This window comes from Triticum urartu, chromosome 3, assembly GCF_003073215.2.
Source record: "Triticum urartu cultivar G1812 chromosome 3, Tu2.1, whole genome shotgun sequence".
NCBI lineage: Eukaryota > Viridiplantae > Streptophyta > Magnoliopsida > Poales > Poaceae > Triticum > Triticum urartu.
Genome location: NC_053024.1, coordinates 724,975,489 through 724,996,584, shown reverse-complemented (window position 1 = coordinate 724,996,584; position 21,096 = coordinate 724,975,489). Strand labels below are relative to the sequence as shown.

The 21,096-nt window shown below is 42.5% G+C and overlaps 1 protein-coding gene and 1 long non-coding RNA gene across 3 annotated transcripts; both read left to right on the top strand.

The window, feature by feature from the left end:
- The first annotated feature begins 15,968 nt into the window (after positions 1-15,968).
- LOC125549456 lies at positions 15,969-16,636 on the top strand. The gene is made up of 2 exons (XR_007301343.1): positions 15,969-16,195; positions 16,360-16,636. It is a non-coding gene; the product is annotated as an uncharacterized LOC125549456 (long non-coding RNA).
- A 1,281-nt stretch (positions 16,637-17,917) lies between these two features.
- On the top strand, positions 17,918-20,817 carry LOC125549455 (F-box/FBD/LRR-repeat protein At1g13570-like). Of its 2 annotated transcripts, none has more exons than XM_048712861.1 (4): positions 17,918-18,150; positions 19,128-19,970; positions 20,066-20,221; positions 20,319-20,817. In XM_048712861.1, the coding sequence occupies exons 2-4, from the start codon at positions 19,149-19,151 to the stop codon at positions 20,595-20,597; spliced, it is 1,257 nt and encodes a 418-aa protein (XP_048568818.1). In that variant the 5' UTR covers positions 17,918-18,150; positions 19,128-19,148; the 3' UTR covers positions 20,598-20,817. The 2 variants fall into 2 exon arrangements, with proteins under 2 accessions (XP_048568818.1, XP_048568819.1); XM_048712862.1 differs by having other exon boundaries at positions 19,124-19,970.
- Positions 20,818-21,096: the final 279 nt, after the last annotated feature.

Sequence of the window (21,096 nt, the reverse complement as noted above, 5' to 3'; positions counted from 1 at the left end):
TGAATAACTAGGATTAAATGATAATAAAATTTCATAAGATATGTTTGGCTGCCTATCCATGCATTCCAAACATTCACCTAATAGTTACGTTTCCTTTATCATGCAAAGAAGAGCCTCTCACCGAGTACGAGAAGGTTAGGGCTAGAAATATCATGAGGAACAATCGGATGTTCCAGTCCCTTGGCATCGGTGCAATAGCGTCGATGATTAGGAAAACAAATGGTGTACAAGAAGGTAGAAGTGATGAGGTTCAAGAAGGTAGTGGAGTTATCAATGATGACCCAGAGTACAATCCTAAGGAGGATGAAGTTATTGATGGAGAGGAAGTGGATGATGTTGTAGTGAACAAGACTGTTAAGGTGCAAACTCTGTCTTGCTTGGAGGGTTGGGGTTCTTTTATGCTATGTTATTCCTTGTGCTCACATATTTCTCTTATGATCTAATGCTTTTTTCCGTGCTGTTTATACGAGGCACTGAAGGAATCTAGGACGAAGAGGCATGGTGTTAAGAAGACAATCAGCAAGAAGAAGAAGAGCTCAGAAACATCTGCTGCAATGCCTCCAGGAAGGGTGATGGCCCTAGCTCTAGGACAAAAAAGAGGATCCTGGAACCTGATGAACTTGCCCTTGATAGAGTCACAGGGCAGAAAGCAAAGATGGCGACTGCGATGGACCATCAGGAAAGTTTGCTGTGCATGGACTCTGAGACATCGGTGCAAATGGGTGATGAGTTGCCGCCCATGGATGAAGGAACCACTCTCAGCATGGATGGAAGTGGCACTGTCTGCCTAGATGAAGTAGCAACCATCTGCATTGATGAAGCGGGCACTGTCCACACAGACCTCAGCCCTGTTGCACCTTTTATTGACAGGAATGCTGTCATCAATGAAGAAGAACAGCGGCTTGTGCTTCAATCAGGCAAGTTGACCTTTGCAATGCTATCTTTTACTAGTGCATTTTCCAAATGGAATGATCATGTATGCTTTTGTCGATTCCTGCATTTGTCGATTTATATTCGAATTTATGAGTTCAATTTCATTTTCAGATGCAATGACTACCAAGACTAGACTTAGAAAGGGCAAAGGGCTAGAGAGGATCACCAAGTTGCTTGGTAGCAAGGTGCCTATCCAAATTGCCGAAGGGATGAAGCGTCCAGAGAAGCCTCTGCAGGCAGCAAAGCTTGCTTCTGAGTGTGGACTCATTGCAAGAAGCCATCTTCCGGTTCTTCCTCACTTCAAGCTATACAAGAAAAATGCTAGTCTATTGGAGAACTACATTGGGAAAGTTGCTGTAAGCTACTTGTTTCATAGTTAATGTGCTATCTATTTTCTATTACACCTATGCATGATCACTAATATTGTTCCTACCTTGTTTGCTATCTTGGTAGGCAAATTTTGAGATGAACACGGACTGGGAGACCATCAAGACCGTGTGCAAAGATATTCTACAGAAAAATTCAAAGAACAGACGCCATCAGATCAAGAAGAAGTATTTTGATACGGTAGCCGCAAATAAAGTCAGCATTAAGTCTCCTGTGCCTGATCTGACGGATGGTGAATGGCAAGCTCTGGTGGAGATGCGGTCTACCCCAAGACACAAGGTTTGTCTCTGCTTTGTTTGATGCTTTATGTTCTGCACATGATATGCTAGTGCTAGATCATGCTGACAATATGCTTTTTTGTAGGAAACCTATGTGTCGAACAATATGAATCAAGAAAAAGTCATGTACAATCAGAGAACTGGTTCCAGGCACTACACAGCACACATTTTTGCCACTGTGAGAACTTTTCTCTACAGACCTTACTGTTTGATCCTCATTAAATAACATTTCTGATTCTTGCTGAATAACATTTTGATTTTTGTTGAAAAACATTTCAGAAAGAAGAGCGTAAGGGTGAGGAGTTGTCTGCGATTGACTTGTTTAAGGCCACCCACAACAGCAAGAAGCACGGGTTTTCGGAGCCAGTCAAGACTGCTATAGTAAGTCACTCCATGCTTTGCCCTGTTTGATTCACAGCCAGCTTTGATGCTTTGATGATTTGATGTTGTTTGATTCGGAGCCAGTCAAGAACACACGCTATGTTCCATGCTTTGATGCTGTTTGATAGTTCAACAAAGATATGAGAACTTGCCATAGCTATTTGTTGCATTTTTTATGATATGATGAAATTTGATCTGAATATTAGTTTGATGATCGGCTCACTCGGGAAGCCATCTTATATAGAACCACCATTCTAGGCTTAATGAAGCGATCATATTGTTCCAATTGCATGTCTCCAGGTCACTAGTCATCATCTTCTTGTATAGATTTTGTGTGCTGGTTTGGTTACTTCAAATAATCCATTTGTGTGCTGGTTTGGTTTCTCTTGCTTGGTTTGGTTTGCAAACTGTGAAATAGATCTCCCACTAATGCCTATCATTTTCCTCCATATGCTAGCTTGAGATGGAAAAAATGAAGGACGCGCCGGTACCAGAAGGTGAAGAGCCAAAGTCTGATGTTGAAACTGTCGAAGAAGTGCTCAAGACCGAATTCAAGCAAAGCAAATTCCTTAGGAATGTTGGGCTCCAGTCATCTAGGAACTCCGGCAAAGCTAGGAACTCCGGCAAAACAACTGCTGAAGTGGCTGCTCATGCTCGTGACCTTGAGCAGAAGCTGGAGAGGTCTGAGCTTCAAGCTGAATGATGCAAGAAGAATTGGCGGCAATCAAGATGAAGGCGGAAGAATATGAAGCTGCACGCGACAAGGAACTTGAGCTGCTGCGCAAGAAGTCTCAAGAGCAGGAAGAGAAGTTAGCCCACTTGATGGCTCTCTTTGGAGCTAAGGCAGTTTGATGGCTGTGCAGTTTGAGCAGGTAGTTGCATTGCTGCCTAGTTTGATGGCTGTTTGATGGCTGTGAACCTCTTGTGCAGTTTGTCTTTGAGCATTTTGTTGCATTGCTGCCCGTGAACCTGTGAAGTTATGTGATCTTATGAACCTGTGAAGTTATGTGAACCTGTGAAGTTATGATCTTGTGAACCCGTGTTTATTTTTTGTGAAGTTATGTGGATCACTTGTGCATCTGGGCCTTGCTGTTTGAACCTGGGCTTGTGGATCACTTGTGCACCTGGGCATTTCTGTTTATAGTTATGCAAAATAAGAACCTGGGCTCTAAAAAGGACGAGGCCCAAACAAGAATTAGACTAAAAAGGCTTGGGCCTAAAAAAGAAATGACTATAATAAAAAAATGAAAGGCTGCATAACAGAAAATAGAAAGGCCAAGGCCCAAATTCGAACTACACTGAAAAGGCTGTGGCCCAAAACAATAGTGGACTATAAAATAAAATTCATCAGAAAAAGGCTCCATTCCCAGAAAATAAAAGGCCAAATTATTGGGCCAGGCCCATGCAGATAAGCAAAATAAATAGAAAAAAAATTAAATGGGCTGAATTATTGGGCTTGGCCCATGTAGACGGCTGAAATGGACCGGGCTGATTCTATTTTACGACCTTTTCATTTGGTCGTAATTCTGCCACGTCAGCTTGCCACGGTGGATCTGACGTGGTGTGGTCGGATTGCTAGTGACCAAAATAATTGGTCGTTAAATCTACGACCTTTTTTTGGTCATAAACGTCTACGATCATTCCAGAAGAAAGGTCGCTAATGTCATTTTACGACGGACAGCTTTTGACCTTATGTTTTTGGTCACAAAAAGGTCACAAATGGAAAACTGTGACCATTCAGTGACCAATAGTGGTGGTCACAAGTTGACATATTTCTTGTAGTGTATTAATAATCTAAGTGAAATAGGAGATAGTCTGTGATTAGCATATGCTTAAAGAAAACATCCTCGATAAAAACAACAAAGCAGCAATAGTTTATGTTATAAGTTTAGGCACATTAGTTTTCTATCATGATTTATCCAATGGAAGCAGTGTGGCATTTAAACCTATTCATGGTAGTGGTCGTCGTCTCCTAATAAGGTGCCAGACAATCAGGAAAACCTACAATATTGAAGGTTAAACTTTCTGTCATATTCCTCTAAATTTAATCCAATGTCATTATCATTTTGATATATTCGGTTATTTTATAATTATCTTAAGACACAACATATTTTCCCACCGGCTTCGATAATACATTACTTAGGAGCTATAAAACATTTAGGACAATTTCAAAAAAGATGCAGTATTCAACCCGAGGAGAAAAAATGTTACGGTCAAATCGTCGGCCTCGCTATATAAATCGGATCATGGCTAAAAGAACATATCACATCATTTGGGACACTATTATGCACAGATGGACATATACACACAATATTGAGTAGAAAGCAACAATTTAGATGCAAGAAGAATATACATAAGGTTCAATATGCAACATCAAGATTCAGTAAAGAGCGGAACATATAATGAAGAGTTAGAAAAGTTGTGAGTTATGATATAATGAAGACTAACTAAGTAACAAAGTGTAGGAAAGCAAATTGGTGTGCAAGAGACCATTCTTTAATCTCATGATCACACTCGGGAGAAAATGGCTCTAAGGATCAGCGGATCACACTCAGGAGAAACGACTCTAATATTACCTTAAGGATAGGTCGAGCCATTTGTTGATCGACACTATAGCTAGGGGCACGGAATTAATAAGCGACCGACATCTCGTCTTTACCTTTCTCATTGGTGGCACCGTGGACTGGATTTTCCCTGTTGCTGCCGCCAGCGCGACAGAGAAGATCTCCCTCTGCGCTCTCTTGGTCCAGTGCACCAAATATAAAACAATACAGTATGCAGCCAGATGCTCAAATCAGCGAACAATTTGATAGTGAAAGCAATGCATCAAATAACTTAACCTATGAGCATCTGGCCAAATAAGCATTGTCCAGTAGAACTTAGACATCAAGTTCAGAAAGGCAATTCTATAGATCAGGATTAGGAATACATTCCACAGCTCGAAAACCAACAACAAACAATAAAAGATCAAGAACAACTTATATGCAATAAAGGTATGAGAGAGAAGAAATCTTTACATAAGACAGCTATAAACACTGGAGCATAAATAAGCAACACCTTTAAATACAAATAAAAAGAGTTCAGGGTTCAATGCATAGTGGGCTCAGATTCGCCTTTCCTCGATCATATAACCTACCCCCGTCATCTCTTATCACCAGATCAATCTGTTTATACAGTTGAGCTGCCCTGGTTATCACTCAACAAGAATGACCATCCAAGGGTAGAACAATAAGTATCATAGGATGAAAAAGGATTCTAGAGACAAGAGGGAGGATCCAACTTGATACCCACAGGTGCCTCAATTGCTCAAAGGTACACTTATTTCAGCCACGGCAATCATCATCGCCCTAGCAAGAATGGCTTCCGACCGATGGGGCACGTGAATTACATGCGAGGCACGAGATTTTTTGAGGGGGGGGGGTCCAACTTAATACCCACATGTGCCTCGACTGCTCGAGAGCATGCCTATATCAGCCATAACTGATCATCATAGCCCTGGCCATGTCCCATACAGTAGCCAAAGCAGAGGAGCAGGAGGAAGATGGAGCTCGCCGAGGGAGGTTGTAGCCGAGGCAGTACTCAGTGGGCGTTGGGGTTGCGCTTGAACGCCATCTAGCCTGCAAGGAACCACTTCCTACACCGCACATTCACGCCGCCGCATCGGAGTTGTGCCTTGCACCGTCCCACCGACGAGGACGAACGCCACGGGCACCGAAGCGGCCAAGGAGGCAAGGAAGTGATGTACATCTAGGAGCACCACCAGGGGCAGAGATGACCGGGGCACCAATTTTGATGTTTCCAGTTCTGATGTCATGCAAATGAAAAGGTGAGATTGAATGAGAATAAGTCAAACATTCAGTCGAAGACAACAATGTTTGCTACATACTGTATAATCGACTACCTAGCTAATGATGATTGCCTACCTTTAGGCTTTGCCTTTTACCTTGAGCTCACACCAGATTACCTGCAAAACAGTAGATATGCATTTCAGTGCTAAGGCAAAGACAAAGAAAAAATGAAAGAAGAAGAAGAGAAAGAAAAGGAGATAGCTACAATCCAAGGAAGGAACGCCCAACACCACACCCAAAGCGAAATAAGAGGTAAAAAGACGACAAAATCCGAGCTAAAACAATCCAGACCAGACCCATGGTGCACTCCCACGCACCAACCATTCACTCTTTTCTTTTGTAAGCCACGCAAAATCCTGTTCTAAAGGCGAACAAGTTACAGAAACAAACCTATAGTTAAATTTAATGGCTAAAACCTATAGCCAAAAAAGGAAATAATCCGCAATGCAAAGCTAATATCATTTATCTATTGCCAATCACCCTATCCATTTAAAAACATTAAATTGCATATGATTTATAATCTGAACATAAACAGTTTCTGGTCATATGGGATGATCTTTTGATCTGAACTGAACTTCCAAAGCTATGCCAATGATTAAATATGACATCAGTGTAAAATATGGTAAAGGTGTGGTTTATTTGGGTCAAAAAAGGCAAACCAAAAATGTAGGAAGAGGTAACTAAGGATACATATTCTGTCTCCTAACACTAAAAATCGAGGAATGTAGAGAACTTCACTTATCACTGATGCAAAAACCAAGTAGGATTACAATCTAGAAGTGAAGGCATGAAATTGAAAAGCCATCCATACTGGGCATAGGTGAGTTCAGGGCACTTGTCCACAGTCGGCATAACATTTTCCTCGGCGCAAGCATACAATTCTCCTGGTGTAGTAGCTACATGAAGTGAAACTCTCCCGGCAAAACAAAGTAAAATCTTATGACCAAATGTAATGGAAAATATAAACATTCATTGCAAAACTGGTCTGCCTTTTTACATACTAAAAAAATTCGATAGCATGTCAGGCCACTATAAGACTAATAAATAGTACCCTTTTCATTCACATCCATATCGTTCTTTGGGTTTCACTGCAGCAAGATTTATCAAAAAATCAGTGATAGAAAGGAACTAACGTTGTGGTGCATCATGCATCATAATGGCTACCAGAACCATGTCAATGCATTACCAAGACTTACATAGAACTCAATTCATGGAAAGGGCATACAAGCTCAATATGTCAATACTATAAATCATGGAAGTCAGAACAAATTATAACACTAAAACAATCTGTAATTACACATCACGATGGTATAGTGGCTATTGCAAAAGCCGAGATAATCACTACACAGAGCCTAATTGAAACTGAAAATAACTGGAGAATTTAATAAACAAAAGAACACTACAGAGTATCCAAATAATGATAAATTTCAAGTGTAAGGATCTTAACCTAGTATTCATTTTGAACCAGAGGAATACCCCATATACATACTTTACAATATAACAAAGAGCACATGAGTACCTTAACTTCCAAAAGATCCCAATATTTGGAACCTAGCCAAACCCTTCTCTCTCTCCCATCAAGTCCAAGCAAGGCAGCACAAAAGGCCACAAAAAAGGGGCCATCTTTGGAACCTAGCCCAACCCTTATCTCTCTCCCATCGAGTCCAAGCAAGGCAGCACAAAAGGCCATAGAGAAGTGGCCAGCTTTGGAACCTAGCCAACCTAGGCAGACCATTGACCCAAAAAATCCAAATACTTGGAATCTAGCCAAACCTGAGAGCACAAAAGGCTCTGCGGCCATCTTTGGAACCTAGCCAGACCTGAGAGAAATCCCAATACTTGGAATATAGCCAAACCTGAGAGCACAAAAGGCCCCCATCTTTCGACTATGGTTTGAATCCAACAACATCTACATACAGAGAAGACAAATAACCTACAAGCCCAGGCCTACAAACAAACAAGATCAGAGAGGGAGAGGTGGTGAGGAGTGGAGGCACCAAATCGAAACCGAAGTGTAAACGGCGGCTCGGATCTACGGCTTGGCGCCACCAGAAGCCGCGACGGCCCCCCTGCCAAGCGGTCCCTTGAGAGCCTGCCACCGCATCCGGCGACGCCGCGGCGGCTGCCTGAACACGGGCCTCCAAGCCAGCGGCATCGCGGCGCGGCGTGGCACCGGCGGGAGGGCTGGCTCCGCGATGAGGGATCTGCCGCCGCCGCGCGGGGGCACGGGTCTGCGCCAAGGTCCAGGCCTCCTCATCGAGTGGCCGCGGTCCCTGGTGGCGCGGTCATCGGCCACGGCGAGCGGGGCGGGACGACGGGGCCGCGGTCATCGGCCACGGCCACGGCGAGCGGGACGAGCGGGGCGGGCGAGACGGCGGGGCGGGACGACGGGGTCGGGCGAGGCCGCGGGGCATCGGCCACTGCGAGCGGGACGGGCGAGGCGGGACAGCGGGGCAGGGCGGGGCGGGTGAGGGAGGGGCGGGCGAGTGCGGGGAGAGGAGGAGGCTAGGGTTCACCAGGGGAGCCGGCCCTTTTATACCCCCACCACATGAAATGACCAAAATGCCCTGGTGGGGGCATGATATTTACATTTTGTTGTCATTACTATTCATTCCAGCAGTGCCGAGCCCAGATCCAACGGCCCAGATTTCTCCAGATGTCGATCCAACGGACGAAAACGCATCAAGGGAACCGATCCAACGGCCCAGAATCGCTGATCTCTGAGGAGGCTTGTAGAGACCTTCTTCTCTTATTTCTGGATTTTCATGACTTGAAGCATATTCTTCGAGAGTTTAATTACTAATCCAAAAAAATTAGTATATCATTTGAAGTAGATCGGACTGTCGATGCATAGTGACAAAGCATATCATACGACACATTAACCATTATATTGATAATTAAAATGTTGTACACGTAGAACTACTATTGAGTTACATCAGACAATGAAAATATTGTATACTTCGTTGGACCTCCATGCATTAACCTCTGCTCTGCTTGTCCATTCACCCCAGCTTAACTTATTTATACGCTCCAATGTCACCAATTTTATCATGCATGCCGATGCCATTGCCAATGCCATACCATACCATGCGTTCGAACTTCCACAGTAGAATCTTCTCAACCGTGACCATGTTTGCAGCACAAATCCAAAAGTTCAATTGTACTGCCAAATTGCTAATTTCTAATTGTTCAGTTAAGTTGAGCAAGCAATTTTCTAGGGTCTCCCCTTGAGTAATATATTTACACTTTTCCGCAAAAAAGAAAAAGTTGAGCAAGCAATTGAGTATGCACAATCAAATACCACCTGATGAGGCACAAACTAGCGAGGCACCAAATTGTGCAAGTGACGGCCCAACCTTTCACGGTACTATTGTAGTTCTCTCGACGTAGTAGATCTTTCAGCAGCCACAAGAAAATATTCTAGTCGATGTAGATATTAAATCAGGAAGAAACAGATTTCTGCCCTTGCAATTTAACAAGAACAAAAATTAACCAGCAACAAGACTGACAAGGATCAATCTCAATACAACAGAAACCGATCCTGAGATCGCAGAAGCACAGCAGCTGGCTGCCCCCAACCTGGGGCCTTTTCTTGTTTTATTCAACTCTCGATCAAACTTCTATACCTACTAATAATGTACGGATTGTTTCTGCCATTCACCGTCCTTGTAATTACCCTAAAAAGTTGCCCTAAATTACCCACAATGCCACCCATAGATGAACAAAACGTTTCAATTTTTTCTATCTAAGACGCGTCGAGTTCATTCTTATACAGGGTAATACCCTTCAACGACACAACTAGACATGTACTGCAGTGGTTGAAGCCTCCCTCCTTCACGCAAGAGACCCAGATTTGATTCCTGGAGATATCCGTGTGCCACCACCTCCCGCGTTCTTGCGCTGTGTGGGGCGCAACATCCTTTTTTTCCACCCTTTTGCCCTTTTTTTATTGTATCTGCTTTTATTATTCCTTCTGTAAATTAATTCAGGATTCCCAAATTTCAAAAAGTTGCGAGTTTTGACAAAAATGTTTTTCAATTCAAAAAAATCTAGAAAAATCATAAAAAGTCATGGATTCAAAAAATGTTGGTGATTTGACAAAATTGTTCATGTAATATAAAAGAATACATGACTTTTGAAAATATGATCGTGTATTCAAAACATATTCGTTATTTTAAAAAACATTCATGAAATTTTATAACATGTTCACAAAAATGCAAAAGTAATCATCAATTTCGAAATTAGTTCCCCAATTTAAAAAATAGTTCATCAATTCAAAAAATGTTCGTTGATACAAAAACTGTTCATGAATTCAAAAACTGTTCAATCAATTCACAAAATGTTCATCTAAAAAACTAAATATTCGTGAATATCAAAATATTGCTCCCATATTTGAACAATATGCTTGTCGATTCAAAAACTGTTTGCCAATTCAAAAGTTTCCAAAAAATGTTCATGAATTCGGAAAATGTTCAGGACTTTGTAGAAAATGTTTGTGAATTTGGAAAAAGTTTGCAATTTCAAAAAATGTTCATGATTTCAGAAACAATATTGAATTCCAAAAATGTTTAGGATTTCATAAATTATTCTAGAATTTGAAAGATGTTCACAAAATGAAAAACTAAAATTTAAAAAGGAAAAGGGAATGAAAACAAAAATAAAAGAAAACCAAACTTGAAAAAAACATTAAAGAAAAAAATTAAAAGAAAAAGGGAAACAAAAAAGTAAAAGGTAAGAACATAAAATAATAAAAATAAAAACCAGGCAAAAAAGGTTCCTAGACTATTGATACGAGGTTTATGTAAACCAGTGGCTTAATGTTAATTTTCATATTGTTTGAAATTATGCTTATGAAGATTATTTTTAGAGAATATCATGATCTATTTCAGTACTTCTCCATAAGATTGCTCTAAATAGCTCTGGAATTTGGGTGGCTAAGTCTTTAATGTTTAGGATTTAATTAGTTTTTGGTAAGTATTTATATGTCTAGGCGTTGAAAGTAGTTTGCAGTCAACGAGATTAGTTTTACGTGAGCACCGCGCCCATCAACAATAAGGTTGTGAAATAATATAAGGGGCAACATGGTGGGCCACCTTGTTAAAGTAGATGATGCTCATATGTTGGAGTATTGGGCCATACTTATTTGGTTAGGACATAATATTTTTTTTGTCCCGTTACAATACATGGACATTTTTGGAGAGCAACTAGTTAACGAGCGCTCCTTTGGGGGCCTCGTAATGATCAGCGTCACTTGGCGCACTCTCAGCTATTCGCCACGTGTCGCGCTCTGGACACTCCCTCCGGATTTTATTTTTTTATTTTTTGGCACGCGTTTTCGGATTTTTAAACATTTTTTCAGTTTTTTCGTCGTTTTGGTTTTCCCCCAGTATTCCTTAGCTTTTTGATCAATTTTTTTTCAATTTCTTTGTGCAAAAAAACACGTTTTTTTCTTTCGTGAGAGTCACGGTTTTTCTTCCGCGAGAGGCACGGTTGTGTTTTAGCGAGAGTCACGGCCGTGCCTTTCGGAAACGAAAAAAAACATTTTCCATTTTTTTTTCGCGAGAGGCACAGTTGTGCTTTCGCGAGAGTCACGGCCGTGCCTTTCAGAAAGGGAAAAACAAAACGCGTTTTTTGTTTTGTTTTCTTTCGCGAAAGTCACGGTTTTGCTTTCGCGAGAGGCATGGTTGTGCTTTCGCGAAAGTCAACGGCTGTGCCTCTTGGAAAGGGAAAAAATACGCGTTTTCTGTTTTTTTCGCGAGAGTCACGGCCGTGCCTCTCGAAAACGAAAAAAAACACATTTTTTTCCTTCCACAAGAGTCACGGTTTTGCTTCCGCGAGAGGCACGAGCGTGTGTCTTTCGAAAAGGGAAAAAACTCGTGCTCCCAGTTTGGTTTTTTCGTCCGGTTTTTTCGTGGAAAGAAGTTCGTCAAAACCTATCAACATGGGATCTAGTTTTGCAGATCTCGACGCGAGGAATCCAACGGTGAAAACGGTTCTAGATTTGGACGCACGGTTTATAAGATAAAACGTTTTGAATAAACGTATCTACGAAAAAGGGAAAACTCCCATGTTGCGACAAGTGACGTGCTGCAAGTCCACCACTTGTCGCGACCTGGGAAGGTGGAGTGTTCTTTGCAACGAGTACTCCTTAATTAGTGATTTCGACATTTTTGCTAGTAATTAAAAAAACTTGACCCTGTACACGGCCGTAGCCAGCCTTTTATATAGACAACGCGCACATAGCAAATCGACTTGCGTAAGGGGTAGGATATGTGTGTGTGCATTCATAGGGGTGAGTGTATGTGTGTGTATATGAGCGTTTGTGTCTGTACTGATGCTAAAAAAAAGACTTGCATACAAGACCTTCCTAATCTGGACTCTCTCTCTCTCTTTCCTATCCCAACAAAACAAGAATTAAATGATTAATTATCCGGGAAGCTGATCACCTAGTAACTAACTTGGACTCCGAAGATAACTAGTACTCCCTCCATCCGGGTTTATTAGGGCTAAAGACAACTTTTCTTAGATCAAAACACATAGTAATTTGCTCACATTAATTCTTTCATTTCACTTTCAACGCACTCTCTCACATGCATGCGGTCAATGAAAAAGCACGCATGAAGTGTATTAATTTTTCAGCCATGGCACCAACAACAATGGCTTCCAATGCAACCAATGAAATGGTTGCATGCATGCACCTTTCCAAAGCGGAGCTTTATAAAAGGGGACATGCTTGTGATGTTGAGAGGCCTGATAAATCCGGTCGGAGGAAGTACGTAGTATACTAGAACAAACGACTTGACCCTCTCATATCAATTGAACAACCTTGGCACATGGAGTTACAATAGTTGATGGAACATGGAGTTCTGAAGTTAGGCTTAACTTCATCCTTTTTGGGTTTAGTTGATGAAACTTCAAAGCTAAAATAACCAACTTGTATGTGAGGTGGTATTAAATTTCGTCCGTCCTTCACAGCTTCGTATCACGTGGGCCAGAAAAATTGCTATGGGCCATGGGCCGCCGCCTACCCGGCTCCAGCCGAACGCGCGCCGGCCGCTTTGGCACGGCGGCGGGTTCGCTATGTAAATAAGCGAATTCAGGGAAACAATCCACCCCCTCCACCTCGCCTACGCAGCCATCCAATCATATCAATTGAACAACCTTGGCACATGGAGTTACAATAGTTGATGGAACATGGAGTTCTGAAGTTAGGCTTAACTTCATCCTTTTTGGGTTTAGTTGATGAAACTTCAAAGCTAAAATAACCAACTTGTATGTGAGGTGGTATTAAATTTCGTCCGTCCTTCACAGCTTCGTATCACGTGGGCCAGAAAAATTGCTATGGGCCATGGGCCGCCGCCTACCCGGCTCCAGCCGAACGCGCGCCGGCCGCTTTGGCACGGCGGCGGGTTCGCTATGTAAATAAGCGAATTCAGGGAAACAATCCACCCCCTCCACCTCGCCTACGCAGCCATCCAATCATATCAATTGAACAACCTTGGCACATGGAGTTACAATAGTTGATGGAACATGGAGTTCTGAAGTTAGGCTTAACTTCATCCTTTTTGGGTTTAGTTGATGAAACTTCAAAGCTAAAATAACCAACTTGTATGTGAGGTGGTATTAAATTTCGTCCGTCCTTCACAGCTTCGTATCACGTGGGCCAGAAAAATTGCTATGGGCCATGGGCCGCCGCCTACCCGGCTCCAGCCGAACGCGCGCCGGCCGCTTTGGCACGGCGGCGGGTTCGCTATGTAAATAAGCGAATTCAGGGAAACAATCCACCCCCTCCACCTCGCCTACGCAGCCATCCAACCCAGCAGTAGCAGCAGCGCGCGCCTCTCGGCCTCGAGCACGGGCTCGTCCACGAGCACCCAGCCCTGAGCCTCCCGTAGCAGCGAGCCGTGTCCCGCTCAGTGGTTTTCGCTAACGGGCGCATACACCCCCCGCGGCGACTTGGGCTCGGCCCATCCACGTTCTTTTTTCTCAGTTTATCCCGAGAAAAATTGATGTGCATGGATGGTAATCGAACTCAGGACGTCTCCAGTCTAAGTAAGTTGCGGTGACCAACCGGACAACCACTCCAGATGTGTCCTAATACATCTTCTTTCTTCTTTTCTTCTTTCTTTTTTACTGTTTCCTTCTTTTCCTTTTTCCTGTTCCCTTTTCTCCTATGCTGGAACGATTTTGTACTTTTTTTCCTTTTTCTTTTTCTTGGTTAAATGTGTGAACTTTTTTTACCAAAATACAATGGAACCTTTTCAAATTCATGAACTGTTTTTAAAATTGATGAACTCTTTTTCAAAACCAATGAACTTTTTTTCAAATCGTCATTTTTTTCAAAATCAATGAACTTTTCAAAATCCATGATCTCTTTTTCAAAACCGATGAACTTTTTTTCCCAAATCGGTGAACTCTTTTCAAAGTCGATGAACTCTTTTCAAAACGGATGAACCCTTTTTCAAAACCAATGAACTTTTTTTTCAAAATCAATGAACTCTTTTCAAAATCCATGAACTCTTTTTCAAATGATGAACTTTTTTTCCAAATCGGTGAACTCTTTTTTAAAATCCATGAACTCTTTTTCAAAACCGATGAATTTGTTTCCCAAATCGGTGAACTCTTTTCAAAATCGATGAACTCTTTTCAAAACGGATGAACCCTTTTGAAAACCAATGAACTTTTTTTTTTCAAAATCAATGAACTCTTTTCAAAATCCATGAACTCATTTTCAAATGATGAACTTTTTTTCCAAATCGGTGAACTCTTTTCAAAATCCATGAACTCTTTTTCAAAATCGATGAACTTTTTTTCCCAAATCGGTGAACACTTTTCAAAATCGATGAACTCTTTTCAAAATCCATGAACTCATTTTCAAATGATGAACTTTTTTTCCAAATCGGTGAACTCTTTTCAAAATCCATGAACTCTTTTTCAAAATCGATGAACTTTTTTTCCCAAATCGGTGAACACTTTTCAAAATCGATGAACTCTTTTCAAAACGGATGAACCCTTTTTGAAAACCAATGAACTTTTTTTTTCAAAATCAATGAACTCTTTTCAAAATCCATGAACTCATTTTCAAATGATGAACTTTTTTTCCAAATCGGTGAACTCTTTTCAAAATCCATGAACTCTTTTCAAACGGATGAACTCTTTTTCAAAACCAATGAACTTTTTTTCAAAATCGATGAACTTTTTTTCAATTTTATGAACTCTTTTTCAAAATTGATGAACTCTTTTTCATTTTTTCAAAATTTATGAACTTTTTTCAAAATTGTTGTTTCTAAATCAATGAACTTTTTAGAAAATCGATGAACTTTTCTAAAAATTGATTGTCTTGTTTTCAAATTTACCTTTTCTTTTTCTTATAATAATTTATATTGGTTTTACTAAAGAAAATGTTAACTACGATAGTTGTTTCTATGAGTGTACAGAAGAACTAGCTTTGTCCAGTGGTTAATGCATCAAGCCACGAAGGGCGTTGTGGTGGGTTCGATTCCCAGCGGATCCATTTTTTTCATTAGGAATTGTTTTCTTTTTCGTGCTTGCTTTGTTGACTCGGTTGGTGGGCCAGCACGCAAGGCGTCGCTAGCGAGCGCCGGTAGAGCCAGCCGGCGCTTGAAGCGCTCGTTAGGAGCAGACAAGTCTAGGTGTTGTTTTTTTTTTTCGTGCTTGCTTTGTTGACTCGGTTGGTGGGCCAGCACGCAAGGCGTCGCTAGCGAGCGCCGGTAGAGCCAGCCGGCGCTTGAAGCGCTCGTTAGGAGCAGACAAGTCTAGGTATTGTTTTTTTTTCGTGCTTGCTTTGTTGACTCGGTTGGTGGGCCAGCACGCAAGGCGTCGCTAGCGAGCGCCGGTAGAGCCAGCCGGCGCTTGAAGCGCTCATTAGGAGCAGACAAGTCTAGGTATTGTTTTCTTTTTCACGCTTGCTTTGTTGACTTGGTTGGTGGGCCAGCCCGCAGGACGTCGCTAGCGAGCGCCAGTAGAGCCAGCCAGCGCCTGAAGCGCTCGTTAGGAGCAGACAAGTCTAGGTACCAATTTTATGTGTATCGCTCCCTCCCTACGCCGATATGGCCCAGCGGCCCAGTCTCTCCTCGAGCCCAATTCGGAAATCCCCTCATCGCCACAGCGCAAAGACGACGAGTCGCAGACCATTTCGGCATTTCCTCCGCTAAACTCGAACCCTAGACACGACACGGCCGCGGCTGCCGGCGGCGCGGCGACAGAGGCATCCGGCGTACTGCCTTCTTGCTCGCCCCTCTGGCCTCTGCGCTCCGCCTCGATGGCAGCGCCCAAGGCCGCAGCGGGCGAGCGGCGTCGCCTTCCCCCCTTCCCTGACGCTTCTGCAGCAACTGAGCCACTTCGTAGGTTCGTTTTGCTTTCTGCTCCCATCTATTTGAAGTTCTTGAACTGCTTGCGGCGGATTCATGAATTATTGAAAGATCACAGCAATGCGCATGCTTGTTTGTGACTCAGTTGTGCTTAGATTCAGTTGCACTTTAGTACCCTTAATTTTCATAATGTATATGCAGGTGGAACAAGAAGCCTTTGAAGAACAGAGAGACGATGAGCTTCCCGTTGGTGGGGCGGCTGGTGGAAACGGGCCGCTGGGGAGCCATGTTGCTCACCCATGCTCTCATGGGCGTCGACAAGGACCCCACCCCGTGATTTAGTCACTAGGATTTGGTTTCATTCTACTCTATGTACTCCTATCTAGGTGGTAGGTAGTTTTGGGATTCATTCCATAGACAAAAAACATAAGTAAAATTAGATCTATCGTGTACTCGACAACTACTGTAATGCTATTGATCATTATGGAATAATGTTATGTCAACTACTAATGCCTATTATCTCTAACCACGGGAACCAATCAAGTTCACACATGCCCGATGTATGAGAAATGAAAATAGCCTTGTTTGAATTTTATCATGATGCACTGAGAAGATAGGTCAAAAGAAGAAGAAAAAACATTGTGTTGGTCTTCTCATTATATCTTACATCAATCATAAAGTCGTGAAACTCAAACGTTGCTACTGCGAATTAAGGGTAACCGAAGCCAAAGAATGATGCAATGATTCTAGCTTATAGGTATCCATGGATGAAAGGAGGTTGAAGGGAAAGGTTAAGGGAAGTGAAGGAGCAAACAAGCGTGTCATTGGAGTTTGAAAAACCTAGTGAAGTGAGAGAAGAGTGTGAAAAACCTAGTGTCACCTTCAAATCACAAAACGAGCCAGAAAGACATACATACCCCGACCCCACGGACCACGGTAACCTTAACAAGCCAGAAAGACATAGATACCCCGACCCCACGGACCACGGTAACCTTCTTTTTCCGGAAGCGGGAATATTACATTTTATTGTTGATTTTTCACAGATAAATATCTTGCTACAAAGCTTTGTGCACAAACTGGAACATGACCCAGTCTTCGTTCTTATGACTTCTTTTTAGGAACTCGGTCTTATGACTTGGGGTTCACTAACCATCCATACACCAATCGCGGCAAACGCCATGGACTCGGGGTTCACTAATAACCATCCTTGCACCAATCGCGGCAAGCGCCATGGGCAATAAGAACTTCATAGCACAAAAAATCAGGTAAAATATCTCCTTTGTTTTTCGAAAGTGAGGAAATAGTCTCCTCGGTGGTGGCAGCTCAAAATGTTTGAAGGTTTAGGCGACATCCTTCCATACAATAGAGTGAAGGTGGTGGGAATGTCTAAAACAAAAATCCAATGTATTGAACAAAATTTCACTTGCCACATCCCTCAAGCCCAATCGTCTTGTTCCTTGATTGCTCGATGAAAGTGTTATCCCGCAGTTTACCCACTCCCTTCTCTTTGTGCCTCCCCACTGAAACTCATGCCGCCAATCTTCAAACCAGCTAGTCTCAATTGAATACACATTTTATTTTTGTCAAAAAAAATATGTACATCTTTTGAGAAAACAAAGAAATGTATGTTTTCCTAGGTGTTTTAGGGGTAGTAGATAATATGTATGTTGTTTTAGGTACCAATTTTATGTTTTTTAGGTGTAGTTTAGTAATTTTATTATGTGTATCGATATGGCCCAGCGGCCCAGTCTCTCCTCGAGCCCAATTCTGAAATCCCCCCATCGCCACAGCGCAAAGACGACGAACCCTAGACACGGCACGGCCGCGGCTGCCGGCGGCGCGGCGACGGAGGCATCCGGCGTACTGCCTTCTTGCTCGCCCCTCTGGCCTCTGCGCTCCGCCTCGGTGGCAGTGCCCAAGGCCGCAGCGGGCGAGCGGCGTCGCCTTCCCCCCCTTCTCCGGCGCTTCTGCAGCAACTGAGCCACTCCATAGGTTCGTTTTGCTTTCTGCTCCCATGTATTTGAAGTTCTTGAACTGTTTGCGGCGGATTCATGAATTATTGAAAGATCAGCCATGCGCATGCTTGTTTGTGACTCAGTTGTGCTTAGATTCAGTTGCACTTTAGTACTCTGTTATTTACAGTGCTCAATTTATTTATTCTCTAGCTCCGCAGTGCTAAGAAAGTTTAGTTGGAACCTACCCTAGTACTCCCTCCGTCCGGAAATACTTGTCGGAGAAATGCATAAAAATGAATGCATCTAGAACTAAAATACATCTAGATACATCCATTCCTCCGACAAGCATTCCGGGACGGAGGGAGTACTTAGTACACGGATTTACGTTAGTACATGTCGATCATGCTTATAGTGAATGTTGGAACGGAACACGTGTTGCTCCTGAATAGTTTGAGTGCAAGTCCACATCTAGATTAAGAAAGGAGGGCCTGTTTGTGGGTTAAGTTGACTCTCTGTGCTGTTGGTGCTCAAGTACAGTTGCATTTGATCGTTTACCCACGTTGACAGCCTCTCAATTATATACCTTAAATTGTTTGTCCAACCGATATTTTGCAGGACAAGTTTCTTTTTTCGTCATCTTTTAATCACCTCTTCTTCAAATGATGGCACATGTATGTATATTCAACAAAAGAAGCCCCTTTCCAACTTGCAGCATGGGACATGGTTTCTCTTCAAGATCACAAATTAGGGTCTTGTAACACATGTCAAATGATAATCAAATTTTTCACCTTACCAACGCTATAGTCGAGTTCAGTTCTGTTAATATAAACATACCAGACTTGTTTCCCTAACTGCCATCTCTCGGTTGTTGCTTATTTTTCATTTTGCTATGAACAAGCAACTTACTTAGTGCACCGTTTAATTTCTGCATGTATTGTATTTTTACTTTTTTAGTAATATGTGGTAGACTGCGCGCTAATGTTGGCTCATTGGCTTCTGCAAATGCTAAGACAGTTTAATCTGGATTCTGAAGCAATGAGTACCTGTAAAAAGGCCAGGGCGGAAGCTACATCAGTTGTGAGTACAGACAGACTTAGCAGTCTACCTCCAGAGATAAAGGGTGACATCCTCTCCCGTTTGAATGCCGAAGAAGCGGTTAGGACTAGCACCTTATCAAGTACTTGGAGGGATGCATGGACTGATATGCCAGTAATATCTCTGTGTGATGGAAATCTTACAAGAACCAAGTTCGTTACGTTAGTCGATATGGTGCTATTACTCCACAAGGGAACAATAGAGGAGTTTGATATTTCAGGTAGCAAAAATTACCATGATGAGTTCGGTAGGTGGATGATCATGCTGTCAAGGAAATCACCAAAATCAGTTATAATCAAGTTGAACTCGGGGCCAAGGTATAAGATTCCCTCGTGCCTCTTTTCTATTGGTGATCTGGAGTATCTGCACCTAGAAAACTGCATCATCAGCTTGCCTCGGGCATTCCAAGGTTTCAAGAGCCTAACTGACCTCACCCTGAAAATCTTCTCCTCCACAGACAAGGATATCCAAAATCTGATCTTGTTCTGCCCCGCACTGACTGATTTGATATTAGATTCTTTTGAGGGCATCAACCGTCTAAACATTAAGGCTCCTAAACTGGATTATCTTTATGTTGAAGGGGATTTTGAGGACATTAAGTTGGACGCACCTAATCTGGAGGTGGCCTTTCTCTCTCTTGATAACAAAGGTAAAGCATATCAATCTGTTCCAATTGCGCATGACAAGGAAAGCTATGTCAAGCAGTCATTGGGAAGCCTAAGTGTCATTGAAACACTTACAATCAGTGGTTTTTTCCTGAAGGTGAGCTATTATTGTCTCCAGCATTACTATGGCCTTCTTCTGCCTCTGACTAATCTGTGTTGACATATATTTTTATTTTTATTTTATTGTTGCAGTATCTATCAAAAGGATGCATACATACGAAGTTGCCTGCCGTGTTTACTCACCTGAAGAGTGTTTGTCTTATGATATGCTTGTGGGACCAGAGGCAAGTCTTGACTGCATGTTCGTTGTTTCAGAACGCCCCTAACTTAAAGAAGCTTGATATATGGGTAAGTATGCCTCAAGTAAACTCTCCCTCCTTGCTCGATCACCTGATCCATGTTCGTTCTTTGTTTTTATGGCTGACGAGTTGTGAAAAAAATGCAGAGTTTTCCTTGGAGCATCCTTGGTCAGGATGAGGATCAGGTCGGCATCCAAGGACTTAACCTGCAATTGAAAATGGACCATCTCGTAATGGCCAGTGTGAACCATTTTGGGGGCCTGGACTACGAAGTTGATTTTGTGGCAAAGCTACTAAGCTGGGCACCAGGTTTAGAAGAACTGAAGATAGACTGGAAGGGTGAAAAGGACTGTAGCATGTCTCTTGCCAAGCTATTAGCTCTGCCGAGGGCGTCTACCAGGGCCAAGGTCATTGTCACATTTTGATAAGCTTGCTCCCGCAACCGTTTGCCGATGTAATTTGCTGCTGGGTAGAACTATCTTGGCTTTGTTTATGTGAATGTACCATCTAGGACTAGCATGCAGTACATTTTGTTGAGGAAATTCGGTGGGAATACTTGATGTCGTGTCAGCAATTGTTGTCCATATGAGACACCTCATTCCATTCTGCAGCCCGGGCACACAAGCTGCCACTGCTTTTCCTCCATGCACCGGGGACTCACACACCGCAGCCCTTCCTCAACGGCATCAGTTCAGGTCTTCATGTTTTGTGCATGTGTTCTGCGTATGGTAAGTTCATGTTTTTAGCAAATATGTGAATCAAAGGCATCAAATTGTATGGCCATATCGTAGTTTTTGCATGTACATATGAAGCCTGAAGTAATGAGACCAAAGCAGCCATGCCTGAATCAGCGTAGACATTTTGGGAAATCAAAACTTTTACCAGATTTGTATACATCTTTATTTTTTATTTTTTTGCTGATAA